Source organism: Triturus cristatus, chromosome 6 (assembly GCF_964204655.1).
Source record: "Triturus cristatus chromosome 6, aTriCri1.1, whole genome shotgun sequence".
Classification (NCBI taxonomy): domain Eukaryota; kingdom Metazoa; phylum Chordata; class Amphibia; order Caudata; family Salamandridae; genus Triturus; species Triturus cristatus.
This window is the reverse complement of record NC_140589.1, coordinates 1,381,349,926-1,381,367,232: the sequence shown is the minus strand read 5'-3', so window position 1 is coordinate 1,381,367,232 and position 17,307 is coordinate 1,381,349,926. Positions and strand designations below refer to the sequence as shown.

Below are 17,307 nucleotides of genomic sequence, written 5' to 3'. Positions count from 1 at the left end.
AGGCGGATGCTGCTCTCGAACGCTTCAAGGAGAGTAAGGCTACGGCTAGGTCGTTGGGCCTTCAATCCCAGCCGAGAGGTGTTTTTAAAAGATATAGGGTCTTTGGAAAGGCGACTTTTCGCTCCTATAGACCGTCCCAGCAGCAGCAGCAGCAAGGTTCCTCGTCGAGAGGTTACAGAGGAAGAATTAGGGGTCGCACACGTGGCTCACGTCAGCTCTCCTCCTCTTCTTCCTCCTCCTCAGCCCCTCCCACCACTGCAAAGCAGCCCTAGATTCGACATTCCAGATCATGCTGGTCCTGTGGGGGGCCGGCTTACCCATTTTCTACAAGATTGGGAATCTGTAACTACAGATCTCTGGGTTCTGGATCTTGTAGAAAATGGGTACGCCCTTCCCTTTCGGGAATTCCCTTCAAATTACCCTCCTTGCCAAGGGGCTTGCTCGGAGGACCACCGTCTTCTCCTGCAGGAGGAAGTCCTGAAGTTGTTTCAGAAAGGTGCGACAGAGGTGGTTTCAGAGCAGGAAAGGGGTCAGGGATGCTACTCCCGGTATTTCCTGATTCCGAAAAAGGACGGCAGGTTACGTCCGATATTGGACCTCAGAATGTTGAATTTTTACCTGAAACAGGAGAAGTTCAAGATGCTCACCCTTGCGCAGGTTCTTCAGGCGCTGAATCAGGAGGACTGGATGGTGTCGCTCGACTTGCAGGATGCGTATTTTCACATCCCCATCCTGAAGTCGCACAGGAAGTATCTCCGTTTCACGGTAGGGTCGCAACATTATCAGTTTGCGGTCCTACCGTTTGGTCTTACTTCAGCACCTCGAGTCTTCACGAAGGTGATGGCAGTGGTGGCAGCCCATCTCAGAAGGACGGGGATTTCAGTTTTCCCTTATTTGGACGACTGGCTGATAAAAGCGGAGTCGCCGGAGAAGGTGCTGCGTCATCTGCAGGATACAACTCGGCTGTTGTACAAATTGGGTTTTTCGATAAACGTACCCAAATCTCACCTGGTGCCCTCTCAGCGCAACCTGTTCATAGGTGCGGTACTGGACACTACTGTGTGTCGAGCATTCCCTCCTCCTCAAAGGATTCTCGACATACAGGAAATGATTCCTTTATTTTACAGCGGAGCGGTCGTTCCAGTTCTGAAGGTCCTTCGCCTGCTCGGTCTGTTCGATTCCTGCATCCTGTTGGTCAACCATGCACGCTGGCACATGAGGGCGCTCCAGTGGTGCCTCCACAAGCAGTGGTATCAGCACAAAGGGGATCTCAGGGAGTCTGTGAGGGTCTCCAGAGAAGCTGCAGCGGATCTATCTTGGTGGAGCGTGGAGGGCAATCTGTCCCAAGGAAAGCCCTTCCATCTACCTCCATCGGTGACAACAGTGATAACGGATGCATCCACCTTAGGGTGGGGTGCTCATCTGGGGGATCTGGAGATCAAGGGTCTTTGGTCTCCAGAAGAAAGGTTGCTTCACATCAACCTTCTGGAATTGCGGGCGATACGTTTGGCACTCAAGGCCTTCCTTCCTTCCCTTCGCGGTCAGTCTGTTCAAGTCCTGACGGACAATACGACCGCGATGTGGTATATAAACAAACAGGGAGGAGTGGGGTCTCTTTGTCTCTGCAGAGAGGCCCTGCGTCTATGGTCCTGGGCTCAGGTCCATCAGATTTGTCCAATGGCAAATCATCTGGCCGGGGTTCTGAACGTTCGTGCGGACAGTCTCAGTCGGCAGTTCTCCGCCGACCACGAGTGGAGGCTTCATCCAGAGGTAGTTCGTCACGTCTTTCGGACGTGGGGGACTCCTCGGGTGGACCTATTCGCCACTCAAGAGAATGCTCACTGCCCGTCTTTCTGCAGTCTCCAGTATCCGATGCAGGGAGCGTTGGGTGACGCGTTTCAGTTGAGTTGGGGTTCACGACTCCTTTATGCGTTTCCTCCCATATCCTTGATTCCTCGGGTTCTGAGGAAGATTCGCCAAGACCGGGCCCAAGTTATATTGGTCGCCCCGGATTGGCCAAGAAGGGTGTGGTACACAGATCTTCTCCACCTCTCCTCGTGCCCTCCGCTCCGTCTCCCGCTGAGGGCAGACCTCCTCTCGCAGTCGGAGGGGCAGGTTCTACACCCCCACCTCCAGAGCTTACACCTTCATGCCTGGAGATTGAACGGGGCAACCTGAATTCTTTCTCTCTCCCACCAGATGTGGTGGATGTTATTTTATCGGCCAGGCGACACTCCGCCAAATCTATATACTCATATAGGTGGTCTAAATTTGTGCTTTGGTGCGGAGAGAGGTCCATTGATCCCTTGAAGGCTCGTCTGTCTAATATTCTACAGTTTGCCTTTTCTCTTGCTCAGCAAGGCTTTGCTGTGGCTACTGTGAAAGGATATTTATCGGCTCTATCGGCTTTCCTCTGTTTGCCGGATCAGCCGTCATTATTCAAATCACCTATTGTTCTTCGTTTTATTAAGGGCCTTACAAATAAGTTTCCTCCTACTCCCTTTATTGTGCCTCAATGGGACTTAAATCTTGTACTAACCTATCTTATGGGTTCTCCATTCGAGCCCTTACACAAGTGTCCCTTGAGGCTGTTGTCCTTTAAGACAGTTTTCCTCGTTGCAATCACCTCGGCAAGGAGGGTAAGTGAGCTTCAAGCTCAAAGTTCAAAACCCCCATTCTTGACCATACATGCTGAACGAATGGTACTCAGGACCAGGGCTGCGTTTTTGCCTAAGGTGGTAACTCCCTTCCATCTGGGGCAGTCCATTACCCTTCCTTCTTTCTATCCTCCCCCTCACCCTTCCAAGGAGGAGGAGAGACTTCACCGCTTGGACCCTAAGAGGGCGGTGAGCTTTTACCTGGACAGGACAAAGGATGTCAGAGTTGATGACCAGCTCTTCGTGGGCTTTGCTGGCTGCAGGAAAGGTCGAGCGGTGCACAAGCGCACCCTTTCCAGGTGGATTGTCTTGTGCATCAAGATTTGCTACTCCCTAGCTGGTAAGGAGCCTCCGGAGGGTTTGAGGGCTCATTCTACCAGAGCAAAGTCTTCCACATCTGCCTTAGCTAGAGGTGTTCCAGTGGAGGATATTTGTAGGGTGGCAACTTGGGCCTCCCTCCACACCTTCGCAAAGCATTATTGCTTGGACACCGAGGTGAGGAGGGACGGACACTTTGCGCGTTCCGTCCTTCAGGACTTTCTGGTATAGAAGGGTGGACACCCTCCTCCGGGAGTGGGGACTGCTGTGGAATCTATTCACAAGGTGAGGAATCCACTGGCAGATGTATCCATCAGAAGAACAAGTTACTTACCTTCGGTAACGCTTTTTCTGGTGGATACAGTATCTGCCTGTGGATTCCTCACTGACCCACCCGCCTCCCCGTTGTCCATCCTTCTATACCGGTATTTCTATGCCTGTAATTCTATTGATGGGTTTCAAGTGTGTTTATCACTGTCAAAAGCATTATGTTAATTCTTGTGCTTTGCTATTTATTTTCCACACTGAGTGTGTTGATATGCATATTGTGTACTGTGTATACTGTGTATGTATATATTGCTGTCAGTCTGTCCGTGTGCCTCGAAGGCACGGAAAAAAGGGGCGGAACTGACGTCATCACGCCAACGAGGTCTTCTTATGGAGCCGGTGACGTCAGCGGAGTCGCGAGCGGAGCCGTGTCTCTGTGACGTCGTCTTCGACTCTATCGGCGTGGACTGCTACAAAAGTTTCCGAATGTTGCTGGCGCAGGGGATATTCACAAGGTGAGGAATCCACAGGCAGATACTGTATCCACCAGAAAAAGCGTTACCGAAGGTAAGTAACTTGTTCTGTTCACTTCTACCTCCCGTATGACATGTATTTGGGTATCCTTAATGTTTTCCTTACACACCTCGGTAATTATATGTTTGTGGCACGTGTAGCTGTGGATAAATCTGCTGCACATACTCCTGCCATCTAGTGTCGGGCGCATACTTGTATAACTTGTTTTTCTTCGAGGAAGCCTTTCGAGTCACACGGTATAGTGACTCCTCTTGTGACTGGTGATGTGCATGGGCATTTTTTCCACTGCCGGGTTTGGACTTGTGTCTCTGAAGCTCCAAGTCAACGCCGCATGGCATTTCTCGTCGGGCCTTCTGGTGCTTCCTCTCCATGGGTGTGAAACAATTGCATTCTCTGCAGTCTTTTTGACTTCTTCCTGGTTCCATCGGTTTCGGACCTGGGATATCTTCAGTGCTTAGTTCGGGGCCTCAGCCACTTTTGGTCATCTCCTCGGTCACCCTCCTTGAGAATGTGCAGGTCATGATGGAAAGGACGCCTTTCCAGTACTGTCCAGAGTGCCACTTGAAGTACTTGTGGCAAGATCACCATCCGCTCCGTAACCTCTGCTTGTTTCCAGAGCATGATGAGACCTCCTGCCCCGCCTGCTTCACATTCCAGTCCAAAGAAGACCCTCAGGTACCGACGCAATGGATGCCTTGCCTGATGCAAGATGGGACAGCGGCAAGATGAGGATATCCCTAAGATCTTGGGGAAGGATATTGATGGGGAAACACACATCTCCACCTCTGCCGATCAACCAGCAGCCTTCATTCCAGGGGCAAGTTCTCCTTCGGACTCCGATGTTGAAGATCAACAGCCCCCACTGAGCCACCCTAAGACGTCGATCGTGATTACTGTATCCCACCACCAAAAACAACTGGTCGAACTCCAGCTCTCAGAGGGTTGGTCATCAAGCCCAGCAGCCTTGCGGGCCCCCATTGCATCTCAGCCATGGCTAGCACCCACACAAGACTTCAGAACCTAAGCCGACTCCCATTACTGCGCTGAAACAGCCGCATAATACTCAGCCTTCCTTGGCATTGGCCACGCCCTAAACGCCTTCCGGTTCCTCGGCACCGGCGCAGACGGACTGTTTGGACCCGAAGCCCCAGAATGATCCCTGGGATGATTATGATGTTGTTCTCCCTGGTTACAATGACCCTGACCTTTGCCCATGCAAGCCTTCTCCTCTGGATGATACTCCCTGGCATAAGGTTATTCACAGGGTGGCCAGCTACCACAAGGTGAACTTACACACCATCACAGCGGAGGATGACTTCTTGGTGGAAACGCTCTCACACACTCCATGGTCAACACAATACCTAACCATACTCATGGGAATATTGAATTCTACTCAGAGTGTCTTTAAAAACTCTGTTAAGGCCAGGGTAATCACACCCTGAGTTGTCATAAAGTATAATGCTTCGCCCTCAAACCTGCCTTACATGAGACTGGAGCTCCTAGCAGACTCTCTGGTCATTCATGCCGCTCATAAATGCTCAAATGCACAAGTTACTGAGGAAGTCCCACCGCCCAACAAAGTAAAAAGATCGATGCGGAGGGCAAACGGGTGGCCACCCAATCTGCCACCCATTGGCACATAGCCAACTCAGTCGGCCTACCCTCTAGATACCACTGAGCACAGTGAATTAAAATTACTTATAGCTTGAAGCAGATGAGGCTAGGATCCGAAAAGGAGATGTCAGAAAAATGAAAAAAAAAATGAAAAGCGAGCCGCTAGGAGCTCAACTTACCCATCTCGGGCAAGGTGCCCTAATGCTGATTGGTCTCTGCAGTCCTGTCTCTCATGTGCTCTACGGCATCTAAACAGGTGCCATTTTGAAGGCAGAGAGGTTGTGAGTCCCTAATCTGTGTTGCCACCAGAGACTAATTCTCAACATTCATTTTTTTTGTTTTTCTGACTTCTTATTTTCTCGTCCTACCCTTATCTGCAGCAATCTAAGAGTAATTTTAATTTTTTACTGATTAGATCCCGTAACATAGGTTCTTTCCATGCTTTGTAAAATATTTGATCTTTGTCCCCGGAACGGGAGAACTTCATAACAAATATTGCCATTTTTAGCCAAACTCAACAACAATAGGGATTCATATTGTTCTGAGTAATAATGGCATTTTATCTACAGAATCCTACCAGGACACTTGCAAACAATATCTATAATTATACAATATTTAACATGGCCCTTGTTTATCTTCTATTTTCTATCTTTATTTTACAATAGATTTCATTATGTCTGACGGATTGAATTAAATGGACACAAGAGGTAACCTATAACTAACAAATAATACTGGAACTAGTTGCCTTATAAATGATCATATTGATATCTAACTATATTTGAATACGTCCTTTTAGGAAATTTATTAAACTTTAAAGGAGTCATAATAATACTAAATTAAAAGAAAACAAACTCTTGGAAGGTACTTATTGTCCATTACAGCCTGCAGGTGTGGCAGTGCACAGTAATTCATTGTTTTTAATATAAGAACAAATCCTATTTTGGAAGGGTATAATAGAAAGTATACCTACACAGTAGATTAACTTCCATTTATGTAAAGTTCTAGCTAAAGGGAACATGGGTTGTTTGTATCACTAGATTGCAGTGTACTTCATATCTTATGGGACATTTATTGTGACCAAATTTTGAATGCCGCAAGGAATAGGTTTTGCATCATAACTATTTTTTTTAAAATACTACAGCCTTGAAAAAGCTCTTGGATTGCTAACCATATAGGGGGCGAAATACATGGTGGCTGGTTTTTAAATTAATGGGAAATTGTAAGGCTACATCGGAATGAATAGCATTTGAAATATGAGACTGCAAATGAACCCTTGTTAAAATATTCAAGAAATAGAAAAGAAAAAAATACCAAACACATTGTTCTGGGTATACTACAAGAAAAATGTCAATAACAAATGCTGCAAACTTTGTATGATGCAACTCGTGATCAACTATGGGAAATAATCAACAATAAAATAGTTATGATGAAAGGTACAGCATGTCAAATTCATACGTTCAGTAACTCTGCAAGATGTGTTATACTCCGTAACTGTGTTACCTTAAGGCATGGGAGTGCTGGGGGACAGTGACTTACTAGCTGGAAGTGGTTTAGACTGTATTATGCACTGGTTCCTACATGCTGGATATGACCAGGGGTGTGATGATGTTTGATGATGGCAATTGTAATCGGGTAAAGCAATAAAAATTGTTTTTGCAAAAAAAAAAAAACTGTGTTACCTTAAGTTGTGCTTAATTGGTATTTAATTTACTGCATATGAATTTTTAGGAAACACACACTCGGTATTCTTTCAAATAACTACTGTGTGGATGTCCTAGCATGTCAACAAGCTCAAGTGGGCCAGGCTGTACTACTTGCACTTTTTCAATCCTCTGCAACCTCCTCTGGCTAACCACCGCTTAGGGGGTAACTTCTTTACAGTCTGTGCACAGCATGTACATCGGCAGCTACACATGGCACGAAGGGAAAATGTTACTTACCCTGTAAGCATCTGTTTGTGGTATGTAGTGCTGTAGATTCACATACACCCGCATCCTGTGAAGCCTTCAATTGTTGCAGATGCTTTGCTTGACTTTTCTTTTTATTATTCACTTGCATGGTCTTTTTCTGTCATATCTGTGTTCCATCTCCATCCTTACCCGACGTGCAGGAAACAATCTAGCAATGGAGCCAATACCCATGCGCATTGCAAGTCATAGGAGGAGTCACTATACCTTGTGATTTGAAAGTCTTCTGCAACGAACAAACAAGTTGTACACATCCAAGCCCAACACTAGATGACAGGAGTATGCACAGCATGTGAATCTACAGCACTTCATGCCACGAACAGATGCTTACAGGGTAATTTTTTGTAATCGGGTGTGTTTAAATGGACTCTGATTGAATAAAAACATTGTGCACATTGTTTTTTTAACAACTCGAAGGAGAATCACAGATATTACCAGCTTACCAAATAGGGTGAGTGATACATGAGGGCTCATGCAACTGCCAGAACTGCATTTATTGTAGGATGAGGAAAAAGTCACTTCTTTCTACATAGCGTGAAGAGATCAGTGTCTGAGTGACAGAAGTGAGGACTGACATCAGTCAAATAGATAACTAGGGTACCCCATAAATGAGAGAGTAGAGTTAGGATGTCTTTGACTAACAAATGGAGGGTGAGAGCCATTTTATGAATATTCCGTATTAGAAAGCCATGAGGTGTGAGAGTCCCCATCACAGAGGGAAGATTTGCAGAGAGGAAAAGAGCTTGGGAAAGACCCCTAGGAAACAGATGAGAACATAGGGATTCAGCATTAGTGAAGAAGGGATGCAGTGACCCCCAAGATGGTGAAACAGTAGTAAGGGAAACGATGAGGAATAAAAGACCCGCATATTCTGTGCATTGATGTGCCGGAGAGCTCCATATCTGTTTAGTCTAGAACATCACTGGTATACTGCCAAAATAACCCACAAACATTGACATTCCCCAACTTATTCATTTCATGCATATTCAACATCTCTGGTTGAGTAAAGCCAATATGTTCAATTAAGCCAAGTTCATGTAGAACAAACACCGATATAAAGCCATTAATGTTCAGTGGCATCAGCTCTGGAGTGTTAAGAGGCCCTCCCTAATTGACTTATTCATACCCCCAGTTGTCATGAAGATGTTAAATGCAGTTTCTCCCAAGGAGTCTATCTACTGTTTTCTGAAAGGCAATATGCCACCATAAGCCAACCCCTTCCAAGAAGAGACTTGGCACCTGAGCCTTCACATAGGATCTCACCAGACTGCTTTGTTGAGGCCTTTTCCGGTACTGTGCTAAGTTATACAATATTTTGTTTAATCACTCAGCAGACTGAGGCCTAGTGACCATGTGCACCAGATAATGTAGCACTACGAACTACGAATTGGCCTGAAAGGCGACATGTGGTTTGATACAAAACAGAAAAATGAATGAAGCACTAATTAAAGTAGGAGACCCATATTCATTTTTAGAGGAGGAGGCCAGAAAGATTTCTGTGATAATTATTGGTAGCTAATCATACTTCATCTCTTTATCTGATTTTTATCAAATCAGATCAGAGGCTAAGAAGCATATAAAGTGCAGAACACATTATCTGCCAACATAGGGAATATATTTGAGATTCAAAATGATGAGAGTCAGAACTAACACAGGGGTTGGGCATAGAAAAATAGAGTTAAGTGTAATTTACCCATTTTTATTTAAATAATTTCAGTCTTTAACTCATGTTGAAAAGGAACAACTAAGAAAACGAGCTGAATATCTAAAACAGAAACGTGATAAACTGATGTCTATGAAGAAAGAGCCCAGGAATAAGCCCATGAAACACAATTCAGAAGATCAGGAATTAAAAGCCTCATCTTCTAAAAAGGTAAATTCCAAGTGTGTTTACTAATAATGACTGCTTGTTTGCAAATTCTTACATAAGCTTGTGAAAATCTGTGATGTGTAATTAGGTGGTTATTTGTTTTTAAATGAAAATACTGAACATCTGTATGACACTTGCATCTTGTGTGGCATCTGAGTTCTTTAGCCAGAAATGTACGGTCTGTACACTCATGTTGTGCCATTACTTAGTAAGATTGAACATTAACATAAAGTGGTTTAGGTATAACCTAAAACAGTGGTACTGCTCTGAAGATTGTAGCAGGGAAAGTTTCAAGGTGAAGGAGGTGTTTGCCACTGAAGTAATGCCTGCACTGCAGATTACAGCTAGGCATTGTTTAGGAGTTCATAACTATACACACCTCAGTAAAACATACCTGAAGAGATGAGATTTCAATGTAGATATGAAATATTAAGTTACCAACTAGTAGTTTTTTATTGTTCTTTTGAAATTCAGGATCGTATTTTCTGTTGCAGTTAATGTGCAACAACTTTCTATTGCAAAGATTGTAGGTGCAGACAAATACTATTGCACTTTGATTAGGCGGATACTGAATTTTCTACCCAACACCTTATTAACAAGCATACATCATTTTGTATGGAGATTTTGTTCAAATGTGGAGACGTTATGCTAAAATGATCAACTGGTCTAGAATTGCTGGTCAGAGAAGCGTCCTGCATAACAATTACGTTATTGTTTTTCATTAATGCTGTTACTAGATCACAGTGTTCACTCTAAAATCCCTGATAAAAAGAGAGATAATTTGTTTGCGTCAGTGATTTACTAAATATAATATAAAATTATAATTTCACTTCATCGTTTTATCGTACATTATAAGCATTTAATAGTGATTACATATATTAGAGATTACAGAAAATGTCATACATTGCAGCCAATATGAGACTATCAGTGGGAGTGTGGGAAAAAGGGAAAGGTCAGCTAGGCCAGGTGCATTCCTCATGTCGACCTAGATTTCAGTCCCTGAGTGGATTATGGCGATCATTGGTCGGCTGCTTGGCAAGATTACTCAAACTTTTTTTAAAAAAAACAAATGGTGAGAGTGAAGCTTAAGAGTACACTATACCTGCTTTGCATATTCTCTCTTAGAAGAAGGAACTGACGTGCTTCACTAGCCTGCGAGCATAGCCTAAACCATGTATTGTCTAATATGAATACTCATATTCAGAAAAAAACACAAAAATAAGCAACCATGTGAGGGAATGGTGCCACTATAGTCAAATTAGCCAATCAAATACCCAGTGAAATGTCTTGCTCCATTTACATGACTGCAGCATGAGAGAGTGCTGTGTAATTAAAAGTTTCGAACATGTACATTTGAGTTTTACATGTCCTAGTAGTGAAGAACTCTCAAATTCGTTTTATCACTACTTGAGGCCTACTTATCCAATAGAATGACATTGAAGATTCCTTATTGGATTTAACAAGCTGTAATTCCTAATTGGGACAAGGTAGATATGTCATGTTTGGTACCTATGGAATTGTAATGATAACGCTTCAAGGGTAAAGTCTGATTTTTCATTACAATTTAGAAAATCTCACTTTTAGAAAGTTGGCTATTTCCTGCCCTTAGCCCTTTTGTGCCTGTAGCCTGGCCTGGATCACAAGACAAGGTGTAACTGACATGTAGACTTTGTGACATCCTACCAGACAGTCACACAATAGAGGGATTAGGTGTTCTCAATGGGCCATCTGCTGGCAGGATCGGGTGGCAGGGCTGAGCACACCGGAATTGCCTGTGCTCCGCCTTCATACAAAGGGCTTAACAACACTCTATTGTCACTGCAGCCAGATTGGAGCCAGGGCAGGCGAGTCAGGAAATTCCATGCACTTCTAAGAACCTTTCCAGAAGCTGCTCCCACCTCCCAAAAGAAGGGCACCAGGGTATATAAATAGGACCTTCAGACCTACTCTTCAGTTCATAACTGGATCAGCAGAAGGACTCTCAGAGGACTGTCTACTGCTGTGACCTCTGCCAGACTGCTGCTGTACCTGGAAGGACTGTCCAGCTGCCTGGAGCCTGCCTTGAACCCTCACAGGACATCCCTGCTGTTGAGTCCTGCATCTCCACCTGCACCTAGGACTACCAGAAGTGGCTCCAAGGGCTAGTTTGCTGGCCTCCTGTTGAGCCAGAAGGGCAGCCTTGCCCCAATGAATTTTACCTTTTCAGACATTTTTCTTCCGAAATTTTTCCAAGTCCCAAGGTAAGCAGTGACCGGTACCAAACCACTTCTTTTATCTAAACCTATCTCCATCGCAGTTGGCCTTAACTACATACTTTGACCCGGTCTGCAGTTGGCACTTTGATCTTTTAGGTGTTATTTTAAATCTTAAAGACTTAAAAAAATCATAACTCTGTTTCTACTGATTAGATTTTTGTCATTTTGGTGTCAAATAGCTTTTTAAAATTTAATCAAATGTTCTTCATTAGTTTGGGATTGTTCATGTGTTGTGTTTTCACTTTATTACTGTTTGTGTGCTGCATAAATATTTTACATATTGCCTCTAAGTTAAGCCTGACTGCTTTTTGTGCTAAGTTGCACAGTATTAAGCACAGGTTAATTTAGTGACTTTTTGTGGGTCACCCTGCAAGGGATTGTGGCTGCTGCCTGACCAGAAATCACACACCAGTCAACCCAAGTTCTAACAATAGCCATCAGCAAGGTTATTGACCATGCTTTGAGCAAAAAGACTGTGACAACCTTGTGTTTCATGTGGTTTCTGGAGTACAGATGTTGTGGACAGAGGTGGTTTCCCATAGCAAGGTCAACCTGTGTTCACTGTAGCTCCTTAAGGCTCAACACTGAAACCTACTGCTGGCTGATCAGCCTTTGCTCATCCTATTTCAACCATCATCAGTTCGAACTTGCTGCAGTGTGCACATGCTCCCAACCTCTTGGTTGGACACCCCTTCTACTTACCTATCTGAAGGTTTTTTCTCCACTGACTCCTCAGAGTAGAGGAAAGGGGCATATTGACAGGGGATTCTCTCAAACCCACATGGCGTAGCTCAGATTTCTCCCTTCACATAAATGTGACCTGAAGACGCTCTTTCTGACAATGAAACTCCTCCTTTTAGTGGGATATAGAGTTTTGAAGATCCACGTGGTCAGTACCATGGCCCTTTTCTCTATGAGGAAGCAAGGGAGCATCAAATCCTCACTGCCAGCTAGCATTGTCTCTGTGGCAATCACCTTTACAGCACAGTAAGTTCCATATAGTATCAAATATTGTGCATAGCAGCAATACTAGAACACATTGCCTGAGCAGGCACCCCCCATTCGCCACACAAGTGAGGAAATTCTCTAGGACATTTCTCAACCTCATGTTCAAGGCCAATACTGGGAGAGGTGCTAACTTCTGGAAAGGGCCCCCAAGATGTGGGCCCCCTAGAACCACTGAGGCTTACCTTACACCATGAAAGAAAAAGCATCTCCTGCACCTGCTTCTCCACTCTTCATACAATCCTACACATAACTGAACTTTGTCTTTGAACATTGTGAGGATCACAAGCCATAGGATCTGCAACCCACCAGGGAGCTTCTGTCTAGCAACACAAGTCTATCAAATCTGCAGTTTAGAGACTGGAGTGGGACCTGGCACAGGAGACGATCCAGCATGTCAAATAACACAAGAGAGACAACCTCGAGCCCAAGCGGAGAATTTCCAAGCACAGTCCTGGATCCTTCACAACATATACGTTCACTGTATATCCAGCAATGCTTTTCCCCACCTGGCCAGCACTCTCGATACCCAGAATGATCAGAAATGGGGTGAAGACACCAAAAACGACATCAGTTAAAGAAATGCTCCAAAGCCACAAAACAGACACTAGAGAGACCTCTAACAGCCCTGGCCCCATCTGAGATTTGCATGCAAATGAACTATTAGACGCTCAAACCCTAGCTACTAAGAAGATATACGAATCCATCTCCAAGAATTTAGGAAGGATTCATCACCCCTTGGACAAGACCTCTCATCAATAATTTCAGAACTAGACCATTCCTTCAAAGTGACAATTTTTGCTTTGACCAGGAGGGTATGCTGGCTACTGAATAGGCCCATAAACAAATAAAGAGACTGGAAGTAATCAAGGTCCAGCACACACACTCCCAACTGCAACAATACTCAAATACAAAGGATCTAAATACTACTCGCCTGATCTGCACTGGTATCTTTGGGACCATAGAGACGGGGTAGTACGCTGTCAATGTCCAAAACCAGCACACACTGTAACTTGAAAGGTATTGTATTGAAAGTATCACTTACCTGCTACTGAGTAAATCATTGTTCTAGTAATAGGAATAACACAGTAACCATTTTTTATACAAGCAATTGGCCTGGATTCATTATTTGAGTGTGTGACATCATTTCTTGTCTGAGTGTGTACAACAAATGCTTAACACTACCCTCTGATAAGAATGCCTGCTCAACCACACTACCACAAAAGAGAGTAAGGTATTATCTACTTTAGCCTTTGCTATACCTCTGGGGATCCTCTGGACTCTGTGCACACTATACCTTACTTTGGTATAGTATATACAGAGCCAGCTTCCTACACCTCTCAGCCAACATTTACATCGGGCCCTAAATCATTCATTGTTCATTCATAATATTTTGTGTGTCATCTGTTGAATGTGTCATTCATTATAACTCCCCTGAAGAACATTGTAACAAATAAGTCCCCTGCTAGACTCAGGAATGCTGCATAGTGAAGTCTGCCATTCTGTCTTGAGTTGCTGTTGGGCTGCTATGTACTCAGTGAGGTGCTGTGCAAGTGATTACTGTTACGCAAGGAAGTGTGTCATGCTGGGGAAATGAATAGCTTTTAAAAGACATTCCTTGAAGTCTTTGTGCAGCTGGGATGGGGAAATCTTCAACAGCCACAGAGCACAGACATTGAGTACATCAGACAAGAAAGTAGGTGATAGCCCATCCAGTGCCTGCAATCTTTTAAGAGCAAAGAAACCAAGATATCATCTTAAATTCATATCATGTCTGTGGCACTTGGTTAGTTGTTGAGAGATTTGAAAGCAGAGAATTGGGACAATGGCTGGATGACAGTGAGGAAGTGGTATACACTGCCTCATAAACTGCTGTATAAATGTGTGATCATGTAGCACCAGAAATATTTATCCTGAACGTATATGAGGATTTAGAGAACTTACTTCAGAGGAACAGCTTATGAATCCGAGGATTGAGTGATGGTACAAGGGGCACCAAGTCTATAAATCTTCGCCCAGATTGCACTGGACATAACTGTGCAAATAAAACTCATAGAAAAAAGTGCACAGTGTGCACTTTGGGACATGTGAAATATAAATGCCCCAGGGACGTTATATTAGTGTTTTGCTCATTCAGTGTATAGGAATAAATTGTAACGGTGGTTAGAGACTTGGATTCAGTTACATTACGAGGCCAAACACTGTGGGCCTGATTCACAGAGCCAGTCTGAGACAAAATCCTAAACTTACTACTCATGGTATTCACAGAATGCACTTACGACTGTCCTAAGTTTACGTCCGCACTCGGGCCGGAATTTCCGCACCCAGAGCGGAATTTCAGCACCCGGAGCGGAAGCTCCACACCTGGAGCAGAATTTCCACCATTGGGCCTGAATCTCCACGTCCGAGCTGGAATACCCACAGTGCATCAGATATAGTCAATTAACACTAGATTGTGGGTATTCCGGCCCGGAAGAGGAGATTCCGTCCCTATGGTGGAAATTCCGCTCCGGGTGTGGAGCTTCCACTCCGAGTGCAGAGCATCCGCTCCGGGTGTGGAAATGCCGGCCCGAGTGCGGACGTAAACTTAGGACAGTTGTAAGTGCATTCTGTGAATACCATGAGTAGTAAGTTTAGGATTTTGTTTCAGACTGGTTCTGTGAATCAGGCCCTGTATCAGGATGTCGCTCTGTCCACACACCAGAAGAGCACCCTATTGCATTCATTCACCGAACTGTTCTTAATTTGTGACAGCAAAGGTTGCAGGTTTTAATAGCTGTAAGAGGTGATGGACATCCCTGATGTCCAATATTTTTGGAACTCGTCGTCAGCATCTGTGCCCATTCATGTCCTGATGCATGAAGGAAGGACAGTGCCAGCCTTATAACAGTTTATTGATTGGAATGAAATACTGAGGTACCATTAGAGGGCACAGGTAATGCTATGTATGGATATGCCCACTTCAGGTTTTTACATAGGCCTTATTATACTCCAAATATTCTTCTTAAAATATACGCTTCACAACATGGAAGCTGCCCCAGATGTCAACACAGTGACGCTGATTTTATATATATGTTCTGTAAATGTCTATTGGGTATTTACTTGAATACAGGCGTGACACTTCTCAGGAATGTCATAGGAAACTTGATTACAAGTAGACCTAAACATTATTTTAGTAGGGTTGTACCAAATGCTAAAAAAGAGATGATTCAAATAAAGATTTGTGTATCTCTCTGGTTTTAGCCATAAGATGAATTTTCATTCATTGAGTACAGTAATCCAGGTATTGCCTCTATAAATGGGAGAAATACCATAATCAGTGGCTTGTTGTGAAAGAGATACCAATGAACGCTAATGATAAGCTGTCAAAAGATTTTTTGAATTAGATAAGGTTGACAGATTTGATGCATTAATCTGTGGAGGATTTAGAAAAGATCCTTATATCTTATCTGTTGCAGTTCTCATAGTTATTGTAAGATGTTACTTGACAACCATTCTTACTTGATATGGATGTTTTCTTCACATCACCAATGTGCCTATGTTTATTGTGTGTTTTTAGTTGGGGAAAGTGAAACCAAATGTTTCAAACAAAAAATCAAAAACCAAAGTCTAAGCCCACCAAGTCGAGAAGGGGGGGTGATAGACACAGGGGCTTGGGACACAGGGTGCAATGATTCAGGCAAGACGATAATGCTACTTATGCTGTGTAGCTTCTCAAAGGTGCCCTCTTTAATGCTCATCTTTTGTGTTTCAGGTTCCACTAATAAAGTTTGTTTAAATTAATATTCAGTTCTGTAGACTTATTCAGTTGTGTGGACTGATGTCTGTTTTTATTCATGACGTTCTCAGGGAGGTGGGTCCAGATAAGATCTATAGAGCCGGGGGACTAGTAAGTGAATTGAGGTGTCGTAGAAAACCAGATTGTTGCCCTTAAGACGACACAAAAAAAATTACAAGAAGAGGAATTAAGCCAGGCAGACTTCTCACCTTCAAGTTAAAGGCTAGAGCCAAAGAAAATAATTGTGCAGGCAAATAATATTGAGAAAGAAAAAAGGTGGTTCATAGAAGGGGATTAGTCAAAAGGCATTAGTAAAATAAATAAACAACTATATTCTTCCAAAAAGATGGTTCCGGAAGTTGCTGAGACTTCTCATAGATATCACCTTGCACAAGCATTCTGAACTAGAATGGGAAAATCTTAGGAACCCATTGCAAAAGACAAGGGCCCTGAATTAGATCTCCCATTATATCCTATAGGATTTATATTTTGACGGACAGGATATCCGTCACTGTTGTGACTGAGTAACCCGTCTGCCAAGATCTAAATCAGGCCCAAGGTCTCAGCTGCAGTTAAATAACTGAAGCCAAATTAGGCAGAGGGTTCAGCCAGTTTTTCCTTAGTTTATCTAAAGGTTCTCATCACCATCTACTGGAATTTGTATCTGATCTATTCAGCTGATCCAGGGCAAGGTAACTTCATCCATAGGAGACACTGTTGTCTCATTATTCCTAAACATTTCTGCACATCATTAAGAACCATAGTTCTTTTGAACACCGATCCTAAGCTATGGGCAATAATCCTCACTTAAAGAATGAAAATTATTCTCAGACTTATAAACTTGGATAAATTGGGGTGTGTACTGGAATGTAGGCAGACAATAACACGTGGAATGTGGTGGACCTCACAGACAATGTCAGGCAAAAGAGACCACCCTTGAACCTTGTGCATCTGCATACTGAGAAATCATTTGACCGGGTTAAGTAGCCCTTCCTCACAGAGATTTTACTCAAGAGCTTTGGACCCAGATTTGTGAAGGTGA

The 17,307-nt window shown here is 43.7% G+C and overlaps 1 protein-coding gene across 3 annotated transcripts in view; it reads left to right on the top strand.

Moving 5' to 3' along the window:
• The window catches only part of CFAP36 (cilia and flagella associated protein 36), a 537,779-nt gene that overhangs the window by 467,895 nt on the left and 52,577 nt on the right, over positions 1 to 17,307 (top strand). The window contains exon 9 of one of the 3 annotated variants that reach the window (XM_085612386.1): positions 9,075 to 9,230. The exons of 1 other annotated variant lie outside the window; for it this stretch is intronic. In XM_085612386.1, the coding sequence (XP_085468512.1) occupies positions 9,075 to 9,230 (156 nt within the window). The remainder of the gene's footprint in view (positions 1 to 9,074; positions 9,231 to 17,307) is intronic. One more of the 3 variants, XM_085612387.1, reaches the window with a different exon arrangement.